Source organism: Oncorhynchus kisutch, linkage group LG5, assembly GCF_002021735.2.
Source record: "Oncorhynchus kisutch isolate 150728-3 linkage group LG5, Okis_V2, whole genome shotgun sequence".
Lineage (NCBI taxonomy): Eukaryota > Metazoa > Chordata > Actinopteri > Salmoniformes > Salmonidae > Oncorhynchus > Oncorhynchus kisutch.
In genome coordinates this window covers 50,174,793-50,196,436 of record NC_034178.2, presented here as the reverse complement: position 1 = coordinate 50,196,436, position 21,644 = coordinate 50,174,793, and the positions used below count along the sequence as shown (strand labels likewise).

Here is a 21,644-nt window from a genome sequence, read left to right as displayed (position 1 = left end):
GGAATGAGGTAGTTGGTTGGATGGACTATTTACAGATGGGCTGTGTACAGATGGGCTGTGTACAGATGGGCTGTGTACAGCTGGGCTGTGTACAGCTGCGGCGATCGGTAAGCTGTTCTGACACCTAAAGTTAGTGAGGGAGATATAAGACTACAGCTTCAGTGATTTTTGCAGTTCTTTCCAGTCATTGGCAGCAGAGAACTGGAAGGAAAGGTGGCCAAAGCAGGTGTTGGCTTTGGGGATGACCAGTGAAATATACCTGCTGGAGTGCGTGCTACGGGTGGGTGTTGCTATGGTGACCAGTGAGAGCATACAGGTCGCAGTGGTGGGTAGTATATGGGGCTTTGGTGACAAAACAGATGGCACTGTGATAGACTGCATCCAATTTTCTAAGTAGAGTGTTGGAAGCTATTTTGTAAAGGGCATCGCCAATGTCAAAGATTGGTAGGATAGTCAGTTTTACGAGGGCATGTTTGGTGACCAGCTCAGAAACCGGATTGCATAGCGGAGAAGTTACGGTGGGATTTCGAAATGGTCGGTTATCTGTTTGTTAACTTGGCTTTCAAAGACTTTAGAAAGACCGGGCAGGATGGATATAGGTCTATTACAGTTTCGATCTGGAGTGTCTCCCCCTTTAGAGAGGGTCATGACCACGGCCGCTTTCCAATCTTTAGGAATCTCAGACGATACGAAAGAGAGGTTGAACAGACTAGTAATGGGGGTTGCAACAATGGCGGCGGATAATTTTAGGCAGAGAGGGTCCAGATTGTCTAGCCCAGCTGATTTGTAGGGATCCAGATTTTGCAGCTCTTTCAGAACATCAGCTATCTTGATTTGAGTGAAGGAGAAGCATGGGGCTTGGGGCCAGTTGTTGCAGTGGTGCAGAGCTGTTGGTAGGGGTAGCCAGGTGGAAAGCATGGCCAGCTGCAGAGAAATGCTTATTGAAATTCTCGATTATTGTGGATTTATCAGTGGTGACAGTGTTTCCTAGTCTGGGAGGAGGTGCTCTTATTCTCCATGGACTTTAGTGTCCCAAAACTTTTTGGAATTACTGCTGCAGGATGCAAATTTCTGTTTGAAAAAGCTAGCCTTTGCTTTCCTAACTGACGTTGTGTATTGGTTCCTGACTTCCCTGAAAAGTTGCATATTGCGGGGACTATTCGATGCTAGTGCAGAACTCCACAGGGTGTTTTTGTGCTGGTCAAGGGCAGTCAAGTCTGGAGTGAACCAAGGGCTATATCTGTTCTTAGTTTTAAAAACATTGAAAAGGGCATGCTTATTTAAGATGGTGAGGAAAGCACTTTTAAAGAGCAACCAGGCATCCTCTACTAATGGGATGAGGTCATTATCTTTCCAGGATACCCGGGCCAGGTCAATTAGAAAGGCCTGCTCACAGAAGTGTTTTAGGGAGCGTTTGACAGTGATGAGGGGCGGCAGCGTAGCCTAGTGGTTAGAACGTTGGACTAGTAACCGGAAGGTTGCAAGTTCAAACCCCCGAGCTGACAAGGTACAAATCTGTGGGGTGGTCGTTTGACCGCAGACCCATAACGGACGCAGGCAATGAGGCAATGAGGCAGTGATCGCTGAGATCCTGGTTGAAAACAGCAGAGGTGTATTTAGAGGGCAAGTTGGTCAGGATGATATCTATGAGGGTATCTGGTTATTTAGCAGATCCATTCATCCAAAGTGACATAAAGTGAAGTGGTATATTCAGTGTGCTGTATACAGTATGTGGACCATGTGGAAAGCTTTACATCTGGTGTTGGAATGGAAGCTCCATGCTTATACCAATTGTGCCATTTGAATCAGAAACGTTTACACACATCTGCATTATATTCTCAAATTCCCTCTTGTGTTGTCACCCACCAGCCTGATGTTCTGGACCAACTGGAATGAACAGTCCCCAAGTATCATGCGTGCCACCCTGTCCGGTAACAATGTACTGGTGATCATAGGGAATGACATCCGCACCCCCAATGGCTTGGCCATAGACCACCGCGCTGAGAAACTCTACTTCTCCGATGCCACCCTGGACAAGATCGAACGCTGCGAGTACGATGGTAGCCGGCGCTACGTGAGTCTCACACACACACACACGCGCGCACACACACACACACACACACACAGATATGTACACACATCAACCCACCCACACTCTCAAAGCCCACTCATTGGTTTAACGTTCCCTGCTGCCCCCTGTAGGTGGTGTTGAAGAATGAGCCAGTCCATCCATTTGGCCTGGCGGTGTATGGGGACTACATCTTCTGGACTGACTGGGTCCGCAGGGCAGTCCTCAGGGCCGATAAATACGTGGGCGGAGACATGAAACTCCTCAGAGCCGACATCCCGCAGCAGCCAATGGGCATCGTCGCTGTGGCCAACGACACCAATAGCTGTGAGTTCTAAGGAAAAGAAGGTGGGGTTTGGGTGGATGTGATTCTTTTTTTTTTTAGGGCGGATAAAGGATTGCAGGGTTGGCATGGGCAAACAGAGTGACACACACACACACACACACAAACAAACACATACCTGCATACACACACAAACACTGCTGCGCCACCAAAGTTAATGAGGTGCCAGAAGTAATCAGAGAGTGTGACACAGCTGAGAGAAGCTCCATAGACCTGGAGAATGAGACCACCTGATAATCCCCTGCCCCAATCCATCACCCTGTACAAACACACACTTACGCACACTCCCCATCTTCTGCCCCAACAGTTCCATGCCACACATTATTCCTTCTCATCTCGCCACCTCGCGCAAGTCAATTCACACTTCATCTCAGTGAGCTTTCAATCTCCCCCTTTCACTCCTAATCAATGGTTCTGTCTTTCTTACCCCCCCCCCCCCCCCCCCCCCCCCACACTACATATACACACATACACATGCATTCTCCCTCAACATTAACTTCCTACTTGCCTACCTCCTCCTCACTCTCACTCACAACACACGCAGTGAACCTGTGGTAATTGCAACAAATCCTATTTAGATTGTCTCAGTTTATATTAGACTCAAGTAGCAGGAGAGCTGTTGGTTTCTGAACACTGTTTGTGTGTGTGTCGAATGTGTGTGTGGGAGTATGTTTGCATGTTGTAAATGTTCTCTCTGTGTGTAGGTGAGTTCTCCCCGTGTCGGTTGAACAACGGAGGTTGTCAGGACTTGTGTATCCTGACCTCAGAGGGAAGGGTCAACTGTACGTGCCGTGGCGATGGCGAGAGGAAACTGCTGGAGGACAACACCTGCATCGGTGAGAAAGGGAGGAGGAAACGAGAGTGGGGAAGAGGGAATAGGGAAGGGTATGAGGAAACGAAAGCGGGGAAGAGGGAATAGGGAAGGGTATGAGGGAATAGGGAAGGGTATGAGGAAACGAGAGCGGTGAAGAGGGAATAGGGAAGGGTATGAGGAAACGAGAGCAGGGAATAGGGAAGGGTATGAGGGAATAGGGAAGGGTATGAGGAAATAGGGAAGGGTATGAGGAAACGAGAGCGGGGAAGAGGGAATAGGGAAGGGTATGAGGGAATAGGGAAGGTTATGAGGAAATGAGAGCGGGGAATAGGGAAAGGTATGAGGAAATGAGAGAACTACAATACTGCATGGGGAGAGTGGATGAGAGCATTTTGTCATGTCATTAATGATGAAAGAACAGCCAATGGGGGTCATGTTTCAAACCTACTTTGGAACGTTCAGCACTAAATCCATGTTGTTTTATGATGGTGCAGTTAAGTGTCTCTTTCTCTGTCGCTCTCTCTCCCTCCATCGCTCTCAGCCCAAAACACCACATGCAGCAGTGTAGATGAGTTTGAGTGTGGGAACGGAGACTGTGTGAACTACACCCTGACCTGTGACGGCATGGCCCACTGCAAGGACAAGTCAGACGAGAAACAGTCCTACTGCGGTGAGTGAGATAGACAGGGAAATTGCTTTACAGTACCTCTATAAGCCATAATGTAAATTTTACCCACTTTCTCTCCCCAATTATGAGATTACGATCTTGTCTCATCGCTGCAACTCTCCAATGGACTCTGGAGAGGCGAAGGTTGAGTCGTGCGTCCTCCAAAACATGACCCACCAAACCACGCATCTTAACACCCACCTGCTTAACCCGGAAGCCAGCCGCCTTATGGGACTCCCGGTCATGGCCGGCAATGACACAGCCTGGGATCAAACCCCAGGCTATAGTGATGCGGCAACACTGCGATGCAGCGCCTTAGACCACTGCGCCACTCGGGAGGCATAATGTAATGTTTCTAATGTTATTTTCTCCTGACCCTCGTCTCCAGCTAACCGTATTTGTAAGAAGGGCTACAGGCGGTGTGTGAACGGCAGGTGTGTGGGACACAGCTCCTGGTGTAACGGACAGGACGATTGTGGGGACAACTCAGACGAACTCTTTTGCAACAGTAAGCAGTGCTAGCTATCTCATGCAGTGTACTCTCTGGAGGCTAGTTTGTGGTGATTTTCTGTGGACATGTTTGTGTGTAGTATTTCACCAGCGTATCATGTGTGTGTTCCAGCCACCCTGTGCACAGCAGAGCAGTTTCAGTGCAGAGACGGACGCTGCATCACCAACTCAACCAAGTGTAACCAGGTGGTGGACTGTGAGGATGCCAGCGATGAGATGAACTGCTGTGAGTCACATTGGACGCCCGACGAACTTAAGACCCTAGTTTCAACTAAACCTAAGGATCGTTTCAACTCTAACCCAGACCTAACTCTTGACTCATGAACTCTTAACTCATGAAATATCACAGACTAACCTTTAGACTAGACTCAACTAAATCTAACATCAAATGTAACTCTAAACCAGACTTAACTATAGACTACCTCAGTCAGGATTGCTCTGTATAATGTAACCTTAGTTAGATATGGTGCTGAAGCTAGTGAACTAGATTTGTTTTTAGACTGACTTTATAAGACTCACTGTTTAACCTTTGCCCTCTGTTCTGCAGCCACTGACTGTTCCAGCTACTTCCGTCTGGGGGTGAAGGGTGTGATCTTCCAGAAGTGTGAGTTCACCAGCCTCTGTTACGCCCCCTTCTGGGTGTGTGACGGAGCCAACGACTGTGGAGACTACTCTGACGAGAGGAACTGCCCAGGTGAACATACACATGTGGACGCATGCGCACACACCCACACCCACACAAAGATAGACACTTAAACACACACACACAATGAAGATCTAAAATGTTTCCTGGGTGTTCTCCTTCTGGACTAAAGAGTGTACATTAAAACACAAACATTCTTCTAAATCAAATCAAGCTTTATTTCTACAGCACATTTCAGACAGAATGCAACACAATGTTCTTCACAGGAAAAAAAATAATAAAAAAAACAATGAAAATAAAAGCTGAAATATTTACTACACAACAAAGATAAGATAAAAAAATATATATTTAAAAAACAATGACAAAAACTGAATGACTAATAAGCACACTAAGGAAAAGCAGGGCTAAAAATATGTTTTAAATATGTCCACAGTTTAGGCCAGCCTCAGGTTCTCTCTGGGAGGCTATTCTGGGGGCATAATAACTAAAGGCTGCCTCTTGGTCTTAGGCTTTGAGATAGTTAAAAGGTCAGTGCCAGAGGACCTGAGGGATCTACTGGATACATAACTTAAAAGCATGTCTGACATGTATTGGGGTGCACAATCGTGGATTGATTTAAAAACCAATAGAATAATCTTAGAATGAATTCTAAAACTCACAGGCAGCCAATGCAGATCTTGGTCAGTACCCGTGCTGCAGCATTCTGTATGTAGACCAGACAGGAGAGCATTACAGTAGTCAAGCGATCTTGTAATAAAAGCATAGATGAGTCTCTCTGTATCAGCCTGAAAGAGAAAACACAGCCATTAACAAACAGCATGTGTTGCATCTATTAAACTCTTTCAAATACAAGATGAAAAGTAAAGAGGGACTGAAGACGTTATACTACTGCAAAATTAGAAAAATATAACTTTCAGTAAACAAGACAAACATGCCAATCTATTACAAACATGCTACTCTTGCCGTGCATTTCATAGATCTATTTATTTAGTGCCAATCTACTTTAATATTACTATATTAACCACTGTCTGTTTGTCAAACAGACCGGAGGAAGACCAAGTGCTCTGCTCCATTCTTTGCGTGTCCCAGTGGTCGCTGTATCCCTATGAGCTGGACCTGTGACAAGGAGAACGACTGTGAGAACGGCGCTGACGAGGCCCACTGTGGTCAGTTCAACTCAGCTGCCTTTTTACTGAATTCACTGCTAATATTCAGCCATTTCTGACTGTCTTTCTCTCCATCACACCACCCTCTGCTCTTTCCTTTAGATAAGTTTTGCTCGGCCAGCCAGTTTCAGTGCGGTAACCACCGCTGTATCCCCAACCGCTGGGTATGTGACGGCGCTGACGACTGTGGTGACGGGACTGACGAGGACGGCAAGTGCAGTGAGTGTCATTCACATCATACACGCAACCTCTCACTATTAAACAGGGAGGACACTTATGTGGAAAAAGGCAGAGTGGAAATACTAGACTAAAATAAATGCACTCAAAACTATTCTGTCTCCCCTCCTCCCTACTTGCCTCTTTCCTGACAGAGAATAAGACATGTAGTCCACATGCCTTCCAGTGTCCTGGCTCTCATGTGTGTGTCCCCCAGCACTGGAAGTGTGACGGGGACAAGGACTGTCCTGACGGGGTGGATGAGAGTGTCAAGGCTGGATGTGGTGAGTGATGGATCAGTCCGAGGAATGGATTATTACTGATACCTGATCGATACTTACCTATGGACGTATGTCCTATGCGAAGTCTTGTGCAAATCATCATTAAATCATTACTTGTTATACAGATTATTTTCATAATGCAGGTCCTTATTGACTGACTGACTGTCCCTCTGTCTGTCTTTGTGTCAGTGTTCAACAACACCTGTGATGCGAATGAGTTCATGTGCCAAAACAGAGAGTGCATCCCCAAGCACTTTGTGTGTGACCATGACAATGACTGCAGTGACAGCTCTGACGAGTTCCTGGAGTGTGGTGAGTTGACTCTTGACCCTTGACTCTCGTTGTACCAGTGTAATCTGTCTCATATATTATAATTTCTAGTCTTTAACATTTAGAGTGAATGTTCTGTTTTTATCGTATTAAGTAACCTCTGCATTCTCCTTAGTACCCTATGAGTGAATTAACTGTTGTTATCATAGGAAGTAACCTAATCTTTGCCCTTCCAGAGTACCCGAAGTGTGGGCCCAATGAGTTCCGTTGTGCCAACGGCCGTTGCCTCCTCCAGAGCTCCTGGGAGTGTGACGGAGAGTTCGACTGTCACGACCAATCTGACGAAGCCCCTAAAAACCCCCGCTGCAATGGCCCAGGTTAGAAAGATACACACACACACACAGATGGTGCTTACTGTCTATTTGCTCTAGGGGCTAAGATATCTCCTCCTCAGCCCACTATTTGCAAGGGATTTTAAGGGATTTACTAAATCTCTGCTAAATTGCTAAATCAGATGTAGACCAAGTCCCCTCTTCCTTAGATATTCACTCCCTGTTCATTCTCCTTCTGACCGACCGTCCTTCACCTCTCCTCCAACCCCTCTCCCCGAAACAGAGAAGAAGTGTAATGACACGGCGTACGCCTGTGGTAACGGGAACTGTGTCAACGAGACGCTGCTGTGTGACCGTAACGATGACTGCGGTGACGGCACTGACGAGCTCAACTGCTTCATCAATGAGTGTCTGAACAGCAAGCTCAGCGGCTGCTCTCAGCTCTGTGAGGACCTCAAGATAGGCTTCAAGGTAAGGATGCACCTATTTGTTATTACGATTTACACTGTTAACTATGTCACAATTTTTGACCGAAAGGTTAACAACTGTGAATTAGTACACACAGCCTTACCTGTCCTCTCCACTCCTGTGTGACTGTGCAGTGCAGATGCCATCCTGGCTTCCGTCTGAAGGATGATGGGAAGATGTGCGTGGACATAGACGAGTGTACGACCAGCTACCCCTGCACCCAGCGCTGCATCAACACCCGCGGATCCTTCCACTGTCTCTGTGTGGAGGGCTTCCAGCTCAGCCCCAGCAACACCACCATCTGCAAGTCCACCTCCGGTAAGACCTGGAGGGGGAGGGGTGTATGTGGGGTGAAGATCTGAAGGGTGTACAGTGGGGCAAAAAGGTATTTAGTCAGCCACCAATTGTGCAAGTTCTCCCACTTAAAAAGATGAGAGGCCTGTAATTAGGTACACTTCAACTATGACAAACAAATCCAGAAAATCACATTGTAGGATTTTTAATGAATTTATTTGCAAATTATGGTGGAAAATAAGTAGTTGGTCTAGTAGGAGGAAGCTCTGAAGGGGTGTATGGAGGGTTAAGCTCTGAAGGGGTGTATGGGGGGTTTAAGATCTGAAGGGGTGTATGTTGGTTGCACCATAGTGCTCTACCCACGGAACCAACCACATCTTAATGAATAAGCTGCATGCATGGGTGAATAGGGACTCAGTTTGAGCTTGTTGACCTAATCTACATAAAAATACATATTTTGTCCAGAGGAGGAGCCCTTCCTGATCTTTGCCAATCGTTACTACTTGAGGAAACTCAACCTGGATGGTTCCAACTACACCCTGCTCAAACAGGTGAGACTGAAGCCTCAACACCTCTTAGACTTACAAACAGATTAAAAGAAACCATTGTACCCTTTGACCATCACGCTAAATTGATCACTTCTCTCCCATTGTGTGTATCTGCATTAGGGTCTGAACAATGCCGTGGCGCTGGACTTTGACTACAGACAACAGATGATCTACTGGACAGACGTGACCACTCAGGGCAGCATGATACGACGCATGCACATCAACGGCAGCGATGTACAGGTCAGTGTGGGTCCATTACCTTTTTGACGTCTTAGAAATATACAACATTTGTTTGGTACATTTGGTCGAAAGGAACTTAACCAGGACTTCTGATTGGCTCTTTGGAAGGTCCTTCACCGCACATCTCTCAGCAACCCTGATGGTCTAGCTGTTGATTGGGTGGGAGGGAACCTGTACTGGTGTGACAAGGGGCGGGACACCATTGAGGTGTCCAAGCTAACTGGGGCCTACCGGATGGTCCTGGTCAACACCGGTCTGAGGGAACCACGCGCTGTGGCGGTCGACGTACGAAACGGGTATGAACATAAACAGAACTACAAATAAGAAGCGGGAACTGGTTAAATTCCTTTAATATTTTCTCATTGATGAGTGCTGCTCAAATATTGACTATAGCGTTTCAAATGTTGAGTATATAGGGTTGATTATTTTAGTACAAGAGAGAATAGCATTGATCCTCACTTTGCTGAACATTTAGTGTGATATTATGACCACTCGCATGGGTGTTCTGAGTGGTTCTGAAGCCTCACACTGAGCTGTGTCCCTACCAGGTACCTGTACTGGTCAGACTGGGGTGACAACCCCCACATAGGGAGGATAGGGATGGACGGCTCCAACAGGACTGTGATCGTAGAGGACAGGATCACCTGGCCCAATGGCCTCACTCTGGACTTCATCAACGACCGCATCTACTGGGCCGATGCCAGAGAGGACTACATCGAGTTCGCCAGCCTGGACGGAACCAACAGACACACTGGTAACACACTCTGTCTCACACACAATATCATACACATCTTTTGATACAGATATTACAACACACACATTAAACAGAACTCACATACACTATACACACCACACATTAAACAGAACTCGCATACACTATACACACCACACATTAAACAGAACTCACATACACTATACACACCACACATTAAACAGAACTCACATACACTATACACACCACACATTAAACAGAACTCACATACATTAAACAGAACTCACATACACTATACACACCACACATTAAACAGAACTCACATACATTAAACAGAACTCACATACACTATACACACCACACATTAAACAGAACTCACATACACTATACACACCACACATTAAACAGAACTCACATACACTATACACACCACACATTCTCATCAGTAAATACATCACTGTTGGCAGACTTGCTGCTTGTTTCTGACGTGTGTGTTTCCCCGCCCTGCAGTGCTGCGCCAGGACATCCCCCACATCTTTGCCATGACTCTGTTTGAGGAGTACATCTACTGGACCGACTGGGAGACCAAGTCCATCAACAGGTGTCACAAGACCCAGGGCACCAACAAGACCATGCTGATCAGCACGCTCCACCGGCCCATGGACGTCCACATCTACCACCCTTACCGCCAGCCAGAGGGTATGAGTAAGTCTACTGTTACCGCCACCTGAACACCTCGTCATGTATCGACGTGTGCTTGCACTCCCCTGACCTGGGCCTATTGTGTGTGTTTGGTTAACCCATAGTGGCCAACCACCCGTGTCAGACAAACAACGGAGGATGCAGTAACCTGTGCCTGCTGTCGCCTGGTGGGGGGTACAAGTGTGCCTGTCCCACTAACTTCTACCTGGCTAGTGATGGGAGGCAGTGTATGTCCAACTGCACCGCCAGCCAGGTGAGTTTAACCAACTTGTCTCTTAGCTGTTTCATGATGTTGTGTGTTGTGCTCAGAATGAATCTTTCCTCTCTTCCTCCACCATCTTTCTTCCTCGGTCCCTCTTGCTTTTCCCATTCTCTATCCGTCTCTTCTTCTCTCTTCCTCCACCATCTTTCTTCCTCGGTCCCTCTTGCTTTTCCCATTCTCTATCCGTCTCTTCTTCTGTCTCTTCTTCTCTCTTCCTCCACCATCTCTTTCTTCCTCTGTCCCTCTTGCTTTTCCCATTCTCTATCCGTCTCTTCTTCTCTCTTCCTCCACCATCTCTTTCTTCCTCTGTCCCTCTTGGTTTTCCCATTCTCTATCCGTCTCTTCTTCTCTCTTCCTCTGCAGTTTGTGTGTAAGAACGACAAGTGCATTCCGTTCTGGTGGAAGTGTGACACAGAGGATGATTGTGGGGACCGGTCAGACGAGCCTGCGGAATGCCGTGAGTGACAGACAGTCCTAGTCCATGAACACTAACTATCATAGCTGCACTGTACTAAAGTCCTGGTTGACTGATGCTGTATTGGTATCCCCTGTAGCTGAGTTCAAGTGCAGGCCCGGCCAGTTCCAGTGTGGTACAGGCATCTGTACCAACCCAGCCTACATCTGTGACGGAGACAACGACTGCCAGGACAACTCTGACGAGGCCAACTGTGACATCCACGTGTGTCTGCCCAGTCAGTTTAAGTGTAGCCACCCCAGCCGCTGTATCCCTGGGATCTTCCGCTGTAACGGCCAGGATAACTGTGGAGAGGGAGAGGACGAGAAAGAGTGTCGTGAGTAGACTGCCTTGACTATACTATTGACTAGTATGAAGAGGTTAAAGAGAGGGAATATGTACAGGTGTTAAAGTTCTCTGTCACTGTAACGGATTTCCGTCATATGGATTCTGGAGGGGTTGTTTTCTCATTTTTAGGGTGTAGATCAGTTTTAATATTGCGGATTGTAGCTTCCATCAATGTAATTATCCCCCCCATATATATTTTTTATGTATGTATGCTGACAGGGGTATAAATCGAGCACATAGCCATGCAATCTTGATAGACAAATATTGGCAGTAGAACGACCTTACTGAAGAGCTCAGTGACTGTCAACGTGGCACTGTCATAGGATGCAACCTTTCCAACAAGTTAGTTTGTAACATTTTTGCCCTGCTACAGCTGCCTCAGTCAATTGTAAGTGCTGTTATTGTAAAAACGTCTAGGAGCAACAATAGCAAAGTGGAAACGTCTAGGAGCAACAATAGCAATGTGGAAACATCTAGGAGCAACAATAGCAATGTGGAAACATCTAGGAGCAACAATAGCAATGTGGAAACATCTAGGAGCAACAATAGCAATGTGGAAACATCTAGGAGCAACGATAGCAATGTGGAAACATCTAGGAGCAACAATAGCAATGTGGAAACATCTAGGAGCAACAATGGCTCAGCCACAAAGTTGTAGGTCCACACAAGCTCACAGAATGGGACTGCTCTTGCTCTCACTAATGCTGTTGTGGTTGAATGGAAGCAAGTCCCCGCAGCAATGTTCCAACATCTAGTGGAGAGCCTTCCCAGAAGAGTGGAGGCTGTTATAGCAGCAATGGGGGGTCCAACTCCATATTATGCCCATAATTTTGGAATGAGATGTTTGATGAGCAGGTGTCAACATATGTTTTGTCATGTAGTGTACTTTAACTGAGCTTCTTAGTCCTTCTTCATAAAACATATCATGGGGAGGACCCTGAGCAAGGGATTGGAATTGGTCAAACTTGTAATTTAATACATGTACAAAATGATATCCCTAAAAGCATGATGAATTCCCTCTTTCCCTAAAAGAATGATGACTTTCTTACATGAAAGGGGAGGTTAACTTGGCCCCAGACAATCATTCTGAGATCCACTTCAGGTTCAGTCATGGGGTTTGTTTTGCTTTAACCCTGAATGAGGAGGATATCCAAGCTGTAGTGTACTGCACCAACTTCTTTTCGTCTTTTTACATCAGGGTTTCGTGTTCGTTTCAAACTATATGTTCTACGCATATTGAAATTAAATGTAGAATTATTTAAAATCTATATTTACAAAGACTTGGAGACTAGGAGAAAAAGCCATGCATCATGTACGGATATTGGTAAGGGACTGTCTCTTCTCTTCTGTCCCCCGTAGCGGATGTGACGTGTGCTCCTAACCAGTTCCAGTGTGCCATCACCAAGCGCTGTATCCCTCATGTCTGGGTGTGTGACAGGGACAATGACTGTGTGGATGGATCTGATGAGCCTGCCAACTGCAGTAAGGACCCAGTCTACTGTGACATCTAACATCGCTCTCTTTCTCCTTGATTCCTCTTCCTTATTTTTTTTTTATAGCAGGTGAATTTGAGTACTATTTAAGAAGGTCCGGTCATACAAATGTGGCAAAGGTCCGCATGGACTTACTGTTGAGAGTTAGAATAGTACAATACACTAGGTGCAATTTTGAAATTTGGTTGTGCAGTTTTTCTCCTATATCAGTCACTGGCAGTCACTCAATTAGCCCTTGCCAGCTATATATATATTTTTTAGTAGTAAATTAGTCTAGCAAGCTATCTAAACTTGTAGTTTACGGTTGAATCAGATATCTTATTAAAATATACAATCAGTTCTCTCCACACTATGGAAAAATGTGTACAATTGCAGGAAATTTGTTGTAAATTTGCAACATCTTCTCTACAGTTTTTGTCCACTGTCCCTCCCTCTTTCTACCTACCTGCTTTTATTCTATGATATCTAACCCCCCCCCCCCCCCCCCCCCCCCCCCCCCCCCCCGATATCTCTCGCTCCCCCTCCCTCCCCAGCCCAGATGACGTGTGGAGTGGATGAGTTCCGCTGTAAGGACTCTGGTCGCTGCATCCCGGCCCGATGGAAGTGTGACGGAGAGGATGACTGTGGAGACGGATCAGACGAACCCAAGGAGGAGTGTGGTGAGTGATGGAGAGAGGGATGGGGTAGAGACATTAAGACGCAGGAGGGATGGGGGGGTGGACCGAAAGGAATGGAGAGATTCCCAAGCATCTTTTGTGTTCTGTGTTTTACATAATTGTCTATTAATTAAAATATCTGATATAATTCCTTCCTACTCTGACGGTATTTGTTGTGTCCTCAGAAGAGAGGACGTGTGAGCCATACCAGTTCCGCTGTAAGAACAACCGTTGTGTCCCTGGTCGCTGGCAATGTGACTATGACAACGACTGTGGAGACCACTCTGATGAGGACAAATGTGGTAGGTCCCCTCTATCCTGCCTTTAGGCTCCCCTTCATGTATTTGATGCCAGGGCTATCGCTAGTGTTCCTGCCTCATGTCCCTTATCATTATGGGTAGATAAGAGCTACTGAATAGGTGTATAGTACATCTGCCTTCATCTGGACAGACTTTCTTTCACTGAATGGTTTCAGCCACATAGGTTCCCATTGACAGATCATTTAATAGTTTGTAAAGGATAAATAGTTGATTGTCTATGTGTGTTCTCTCAACTGCCCTGCACAGTCAAGATTTGCTTTGCTTTGATTTACTTTGTGACCATTTGCACACCTCATCTCATGTTTATTCTGCATTTCACACTGGCCTGTTGACGTGGGTTAGCGGTAGGTCTCTTCACTATCAGCACGAACACCCCAAAACCCCCAATCTACCCAAACGTCTTCCTACAGTAACTATCCCTCCTATATCCATCAGGAAAAATAGATATACAAAACATTTAAAAAGTAACTATCCTCCCTGCCTCGTATCTTAAAGTGGACTTACTCTATCCAGATTCCAAGATCCTGCCCAATCCTACTAGCCTTCTAGACCCCTGCTGTACCATGTGACCCATTGTACTCCCATCCCCATTCCCCAATCCTTCATTTGTCCCTTTACCAGTCTTTTCCCCCATCGTTACAGCCATTTACCCTCATGACTTTCTGTGATATGTCTGTGTCTGGAAGTTCTTATTCTTTCCCACAACCCTTCATCTCCCCTCCTCCCCCTCTCCTCACATCTCCTCTCTCCCTCCAGTGCCGAGGCAGTGTTCAGAGAGTGAGTTTTCCTGTACAAACGGTCGCTGCATCGCCGGGAGGTGGACGTGTGATGGAGACCATGACTGTGCTGATGGATCAGATGAGGTACAGTGACACAAACCATTATTGAAAATAGTGGAAAATTACACACATCAAATGAATGGAAAGGGAGAAGTCCCTCACTGCTCCATGCTCTCTTGTTAAAGCTTAGTGATGTGAATAATCACTGCCATCCTACAAGTCCTAGCTCATTGTCACAATGAATACATTAATGGACTATAGAGGTTTGTTCCTTTACACATGAATGGCATTGTCATTAGAGTAACATATTAAGGGAATGGGGCAAACCTAGTCAGTTGCATAACTGACTGCATTCAACCAAAATTAGTCCTCTGCATTTAACCTAACCCTTCTGAATCAGAGTGATATGATGATGATAATAATAATAATAATAATGTCCTGTGTGTCCTGTTGCAGAATGGCTGTGATGTGAAGTGTGACAGTGATCAGTTCCAGTGTAAGAACAGCCACTGTATCCCCATCCGCTGGCGCTGTGACGCAGACCCTGACTGTATGAACGGCAGTGACGAGGAGAAGTGTGACATCGGAGGTGAGTTTCACACACAAACACTTACACTGGAGAATTATCATACAGTCCGGCGTGGCAGGGTGGACCAGTAATCGAAAGGTTGCAAGTTCAAATCCCAGAGCTGACAAGGTACAAATATGTTGTTCTGCCCCTGAACAGGCAGTTAACCCACTGTTCCTAGGCCGTCATTGAAAAGAAAAAAAAAGAAAAGAATGTGTTCTTATTAACTGACCTGCCTAGTAAAATAAAAAATTGTAATGTTTGTTTGTGTCAGTTAATCCTATAAGGGATGGGTTGCTAACTGGAGATTTTACATGAAAATACAACTTCATTCATTAATTATACACAAACATTATTGTACTGTACTTATGATGTTCATTAAGTACAATATGTGGGTATGTATTTCATAGAGAAAAGTAACTCTTTCTCTTCTCTGTCTCAGTGGGTAGACACTGCCCCCTGGATGAGTTCCAGTGTAACAACACTCTGTGTAAACCCCTGGCCTGGAAGTGTGACGGAGAAGACGACTGTGGAGACAACTCTGATGAGAACCCAGATGATTGCAGTGAGCCCACCATTACCCCTGACATCAATAACAGAACACGGTCCCTGAGGATCTTTCAACTCCTACCTAACACCTGTCATCTCTGCTCTCCTCCTCTAACTTGCTTTCTATCCCTCAGCTAAATTCCAGTGCCCTCCCACAAGGCAGTTCCGCTGCCACAACGACCGTGTCTGCCTGCCATTAGCCAGGCGCTGTGACAGTGTTGACAACTGCGGGGACAACAGTGATGAGATCAACTGCCGTGAGTTTGTTTCTAGTGGTAGAGAGTTATGGAGTTGACTTTTACAATAGAGTTACGGAGTTGACTGGATGGTTATGGACTTAACATAATGTCCCCTGTACCTCCAGGGACTCCTCCTACCACGCCAGTCTGTCAGAAGGATGAGTTCCAGTGCTCCAACGGCCGCTGCATCAGCTCCAACCTGCGCTGTGACTACTTCAACAACTGTGAGGACTACGGCTCTGACGAGATCGGCTGCAACAAGAAAGGTGTGTGCGTGTGGTGTCGGTCCTGTCTGTCTCTGTGTGTACATGCAATTGTCTGTAAGTTTAACTCTTTATCCTGTCTCGTCCTATTCAGACTCTGCCCTGAATGACTGCCGCAGTAACAGGACAGTGTGTGGCGATGGTGATGAGGCCCATTGTGTGGTGAACGGCTCTGAAGCCTTCTGTGCCTGCAAACTTGGCTTCCAGACCACAGGCAACAACAGATGTGAAGGTCCATTAGAGCACCACCGCACTGGTCCAAATACACTCTGTTACTGTACGTCTAGTGATCTGTTACCTGAATTATTATGCTGGGTGTTTGTTCTCAGATAAGAATGAGTGTAAGCAGTTTGGAGTGTGTTCCCACACCTGCAACAACACCAAGGGCTCCCACAAGTGCAGCTGCCACAAGTACTTCACCAGGATCAACGACAGCTGCAAGGCTGACAGTGAGTACTGCTCGGATCAGTAATACCAGTGAATCAGTTAGTCACTGCTTCTGTCTTTAGAAACCTGTCTGAATTTGTCTGTTTGAAGCCGGTGTCAGGATGTGTGGTTATATAGTCTAGTGTGTGTGTGTGTGTGCGAAGTAGCTTTTAACGACACAAGACAATTTTATTGTTGGATTCTAGCTTGAAATATACTTATTGATGTTTAAGGAATGTATATGTTGGGTCAATGAAGGGTGGATAGTAAATGTGTGTATGTAAAGGTACTGAGTGAGACAGGGAAGTGCAGAAAGTTAATATCCTGTTCCTAAGGAGGGAGGCAAAGGGCAACGGTTTAGTTAGTCTTTAAGGCTGGCCAGCTGCAGAACTAGGCTCGAGGTGAAGTGAACAGATGAAGTGAGAGGAAACCTCTGGGATAGAGGGGCCCACTACAACGGCTGTTTGACCGAGGTGGTGAATAAACTTGGTTTGAGCTTTTTCGTTTGAGCTTTAGTCGTCCCATTTTGAGTTTTTAGTCTGTTTGTTTAGAACCTAACAGTGAGTCTTAACCATAAGTCAGAGGTGATGTCCTAGCTCAGGCTGTGATCTCACTTCCTGTGTTCTCCCAGACCTGAGACAGGTGCTCTACATCGCCGACGACAATGAGATCCGCAGTCTGGACCCTGGCATACCCAACTGGCGCTACGAGCAGGCCTTCCAGGGCGATGCCAACGTGCGCATTGACGCCATGGACCTGCACGTCAAGACCAACCGCTTCTACTGGACCAACTGGCACACGGGCAGAATCTCCTCCTACGAGCTGCCATCCTCATCCTCCTCACCTAACAACAACCGCAACCGCCGCCAGAGTGACTCCAGAGTCACCAACCTGGAGGTGTGTGTGTGTGTGTGTGTGTGTGTGTGTGTGTGCGCGCGCAGCTCAGATATCAGTTGTAGCCGAGCTGGGTTTTTAAAAGTAAGTGTGTGTGCATCTGTATCCCTGTGTCTGTCTGACTGCTTGTGTGCCATGCCCTGTGTCACACAATGATTTAACTCCCCATTCTCCCCCTCTCCTTGTGTTCAGATCCCCGGTCTGAAGATGCCCCGTGGCATCGCCGTGGACTGGGTGGCAGGGAACATCTACTGGACAGACTCTGGCCGGGATGTGATTGAGGTGGCCCAGATATCAGGCAAACACCGCAAGACCCTTGTATCCGGCATGATCGATGAGCCCTATGCCATCGTAGTGGACCCCCAAAGAGGGTGAGTCTGCCTGGGGAGGGGAGGACAGTGGGGGTGGGAGAGCAGTCTGGAGTGTGGAAATAGATGGATCTGGAAGAGAATTCCTGAGTACTGAAACACATCCTTATTTTGATGCTGTATTTAAATGATAATTCAAGATGGAAAGAGTTTTACAGTGACAAATCAATTGTACATAAAGTAGATATTTATTTAACCGGTTGTTGACCCTGTGTACCCGTAAGGACCATGTACTGGGCTGACTGGGGAAACCACCCTAAGATTGAGACTGCTGCCATGGACGGAACCATGAGAGAGACACTGGTACAGGACAACATCCAGTGGCCAACAGGTAACAGGCACGTGCGAGCACACACAGACCATGCACACACACGCACACACAAATACACACACATTTTACAGGCTGATTGACAGCTCCGTCCTTCCACAAATGAGTTGATGTGTTGTATTGAGCTTTGTTTCCCTCAATAGGCTTAGCCTCAACTGTCTCAATGACTGCTCTCACTCTCCCTGTCTCTCCCTGCTCTCTCTCTCTCCCTGCTCTCTCTCTCTCTCCCTGCTCTCTCTCTCTCCCTGCTCTCTCTCTCTCCCTGCTCTCTCTCTCTCCCTGCTCTCTCTCTCTCCCTGCTCCCTCCCTCTCTGCTCCCTCCCTCTCTGCTCCCTCCCTCTCTGCTCCCTCCCTCTCTGCTCTCCCTCCCTCCCTTTCTCCCTCCCTTTCTCCCTCTCCCTCCCTTTCTCTCTCTCAACTCTCTCCCTCCCTTTCTCTCTCCCAACTCTCTCCCTCCCTTTCTCTCTCCCTCCCTTCCTCCCCCCTCTTGCTCTCGTGCTCGCTCTCTCTCTCTCTCTCTGTCCCCCTCCCTCTCTCCTCCCTCCCCCTCTCTCCAGGCCTGGCGGTGGATTACTTCAACGAGCGTCTATACTGGGCTGATGCTAAGCTGTCAGTGATAGGCAGTGTGAGGTTGAATGGCAGCGACCCGGTGGTGGCTGTGACCAGCATAAAGAACAGTTGAGTGACCTGCTCTGGTCTGGGTCTGAAGACCTGGCCTGACATGGCTAAGCCACAGAATCATGTTCTGGTTTTAGATAAGTGGGCCCATTTGTGGATGTGAAGTCTTCTCCTGGCATCAGAACAATAAAAAATGCAGATATCCTCAGCAAGTTAAAAATCATGTATTTTAGCATAGCCTATAGTGTATCTAAGTGGTATAGAGTCGGTCTGAGCTGTGGTGTTTTCTGTCTTGTTTGTTCCAGAGCTCCACCACCCATTCAGTATTGACGTGTTTGAGGACTACATCTATGGCGTCACCTACATCAACAACTTTGTGTTCCGGGTCAACAAATATGGCAAAGGCCTCATGGAGAACCTGACCACAGGAATGAACCACGCCACAGACATTGTGCTCTACCACCGCAACAAACAGCCAGAGAGTGAGTGGACATCGCCGGCCAAACTGGACATGATGCATGCATATTCTTCACTAACAAATACATATACTGTAGATGCATACTGGTGCATTGACTTTCACAGTCCCTTTATACTGCTAGTAGATTTTAATATCCAACTGCTCTCTCAATGTAACTGACTGGCTTGCAAGGATCTCAAGTTAGACTCAGGTGTTTGGTGAATGGTCTCAGATACAGATGATGGATAGTCTTACAGACCAGTATCACTGTATCACTGTATCACTTGGTTAATGTGTGTGGCCTCTGTCTGTCAGTGACCAACCCATGTGACAGGAAGAAGTGTGAGTGGTTGTGTCTGCTGAGCCCCAGTGGTCCAGTCTGTACCTGTCCAAACGGACACACTCTGGACAACGGCACCTGTGTGGAGCTCTCTACTCCTACACTCTCCCCTATTTGTGAGTATACACTAACACCCTTAGACCTAAACTGTTATATTCAACATGTATTGCATTGTCTGAGTATACACACTCATACATCCACACTCATCTCTGCCTATAATTATACACACACTCACCCCCATCGCTCCTCTCCTCCCCCAGCTCCTCCCAGTGGTACATGTAATGTTCAGTGTCTGAACGAAGGCAGTTGTTTCTTCAACGCCAGGAAGCAGCCCAAGTGTCGCTGCCAGCCCAACTTCGGAGGAGACAAGTGTGAGGTGGACCAGTGCAGGGACTACTGCCAGAACAGAGGCACCTGTACAGCCTCTCCTACAGGTAGTACACTATATACAGTATATATACACAGTGCATTCAGAAAGAATTCAGACCCCTTGACTTTTTCCACATTTTTATACGTTACAACCTTATTCTCAAATGGATTAAATCATTTTTTTCTTCATCAATCTACACACAATACCCCATAATGACAAAGTGAAGTAAATAAAAAAGATACCTTATTTACATAAGTATTCAGCCCCTTGCTATGAGACTTGAAATTGAGCTCGGGTGCATCCTTTTTCCATTGATCATCCTTGAGATGATTCTACTTGATTGGAGTCCACCTGGGGTAAATGAAATTGATTGGATATTATTTGGAAAGGCACACACCTGTCTATATAAGGTCCCACAGTTGACAGTGCATGTCAGAGCAAAAACCAAGCCTAGAGGTCAAAGGAATTGTCCGTAGAGCTCAGAGACAGGATTGTGTCAAGGCACAGATCTGGGAAAAGGTACCAAAACATTTCTGCAGCATTGAAGGACCCCAAGAACACAGTGGCCTCCATCATTCTTAAATGGAAGAGGTTTGGAACAACCAAGACTCTTGACAGAACTGGCCGCCTGACCAACTGAGCCAAAAGGCACCTAAAAGACTCCAAGACTACAAGATTTTCTGGTCTGATGAAACCAAGATTGAACTCTGGCCTGAATGCCAATCATCACATCTAGAGGAAACCTGGCACCATCCCTACGGTGAATAATGGTGATGGCAGCATCATGCTGTGGGGAAGTTTTTCAGCAGCAGAGACTGGGAGACTAGTCAGGATCGAGGGAAAGATGAACGGAGTAAAGTACAGAGAGCTCTTTGATGAAAATCTGCTCCAGAGTACTCAGGACCTCGGACTGGGGCGAAGGTTCCCCTTCCAACAAGACAATGACCCTAAGCACACAGCCAAAAAAACACAGGAGTGGCTTCTGGACAAGTCTCTGAATGTCCTTGAGTGGCCCAGCCAGAGCCCAGACTTGAACCCGATCTAACATCTCTGGAGAGACCTGAAAATAGCTGTGCAGTGCCGCTCCTCATCCAACCTGACAGAGCTTGAGAGGATCTGCAGAGGAATGGGAGAAACTCCCCAAATACAGGTGTGCCAAGCTTGTGGTGTCATATCCAAGAAGACTCGGTTGTAATTTCTGCCAAAGGTGCTTCAACAATGTACTGAGTAAAGGGTCTGAATACTTATGTGATATTTCTGTTTTTCTTTATTTTATACATTTGCAAAAAAAAATCTAAAAACCTGTTTTTGCTTTGTCATATTGGGTATTGTGTGTAGATTGAGGGGCAAAAAAATTAAATCAATTTTAGAATAACGTTGCAACGTAACAAAATGTGGAAAAAGTAAAGAGTTCTGAATACTTAGCAGATGATTTTATCCATAGCGACTTACAGTAATGTGTGCATACATTTTAAGTATAGCTAGTCCTGGATATCAAACCCACTGTCCTGGCGTTGCAAGCATCATGTTCTACCAACTGAGCTACGGAAAACCCCTACCCTGACAGGAGGCTGTTTGAGTTAGAATAGACCATTAAGCCAGGAACAGTGAGACATATAGAATAATAATACAACTAGG

At 46.4% G+C, this 21,644-nt stretch overlaps 1 protein-coding gene across 5 annotated transcripts in view; it reads left to right on the top strand.

Moving 5' to 3' along the window:
- Positions 1-21,644, top strand: part of LOC109891584 (low-density lipoprotein receptor-related protein 1-like) — a 149,228-nt gene that overhangs the window by 115,487 nt on the left and 12,097 nt on the right. For 3 of the 5 annotated variants that reach the window (XM_031825266.1, XM_031825264.1, XM_031825267.1), the window contains 39 exons: positions 1,870-2,074; positions 2,203-2,395; positions 3,116-3,247; positions 3,767-3,895; positions 4,281-4,400; positions 4,515-4,628; positions 4,950-5,096; positions 6,089-6,211; positions 6,314-6,430; positions 6,583-6,711; positions 6,898-7,020; positions 7,215-7,355; positions 7,594-7,781; positions 7,913-8,096; positions 8,538-8,623; positions 8,741-8,860; positions 8,969-9,156; positions 9,409-9,614; positions 10,083-10,277; positions 10,379-10,527; positions 10,900-10,993; positions 11,091-11,327; positions 12,698-12,820; positions 13,365-13,490; positions 13,673-13,789; positions 14,564-14,670; positions 15,043-15,175; positions 15,597-15,719; positions 15,838-15,960; positions 16,068-16,208; positions 16,300-16,437; positions 16,535-16,654; positions 17,263-17,528; positions 17,718-17,896; positions 18,118-18,224; positions 18,779-18,898; positions 19,145-19,321; positions 19,612-19,752; positions 19,897-20,070. In XM_031825266.1, coding sequence (XP_031681126.1) covers positions 1,870-2,074; positions 2,203-2,395; positions 3,116-3,247; positions 3,767-3,895; positions 4,281-4,400; positions 4,515-4,628; positions 4,950-5,096; positions 6,089-6,211; positions 6,314-6,430; positions 6,583-6,711; positions 6,898-7,020; positions 7,215-7,355; positions 7,594-7,781; positions 7,913-8,096; positions 8,538-8,623; positions 8,741-8,860; positions 8,969-9,156; positions 9,409-9,614; positions 10,083-10,277; positions 10,379-10,527; positions 10,900-10,993; positions 11,091-11,327; positions 12,698-12,820; positions 13,365-13,490; positions 13,673-13,789; positions 14,564-14,670; positions 15,043-15,175; positions 15,597-15,719; positions 15,838-15,960; positions 16,068-16,208; positions 16,300-16,437; positions 16,535-16,654; positions 17,263-17,528; positions 17,718-17,896; positions 18,118-18,224; positions 18,779-18,898; positions 19,145-19,321; positions 19,612-19,752; positions 19,897-20,070 — 5,735 coding nt within the window. The remainder of the gene's footprint in view (positions 1-1,869; positions 2,075-2,202; positions 2,396-3,115; positions 3,248-3,766; positions 3,896-4,280; positions 4,401-4,514; positions 4,629-4,949; positions 5,097-6,088; positions 6,212-6,313; positions 6,431-6,582; positions 6,712-6,897; positions 7,021-7,214; positions 7,356-7,593; positions 7,782-7,912; positions 8,097-8,537; positions 8,624-8,740; positions 8,861-8,968; positions 9,157-9,408; positions 9,615-10,082; positions 10,278-10,378; positions 10,528-10,899; positions 10,994-11,090; positions 11,328-12,697; positions 12,821-13,364; positions 13,491-13,672; positions 13,790-14,563; positions 14,671-15,042; positions 15,176-15,596; positions 15,720-15,837; positions 15,961-16,067; positions 16,209-16,299; positions 16,438-16,534; positions 16,655-17,262; positions 17,529-17,717; positions 17,897-18,117; positions 18,225-18,778; positions 18,899-19,144; positions 19,322-19,611; positions 19,753-19,896; positions 20,071-21,644) is intronic. The other 2 variants (XM_031825268.1, XM_031825265.1) reach the window with 1 other exon arrangement.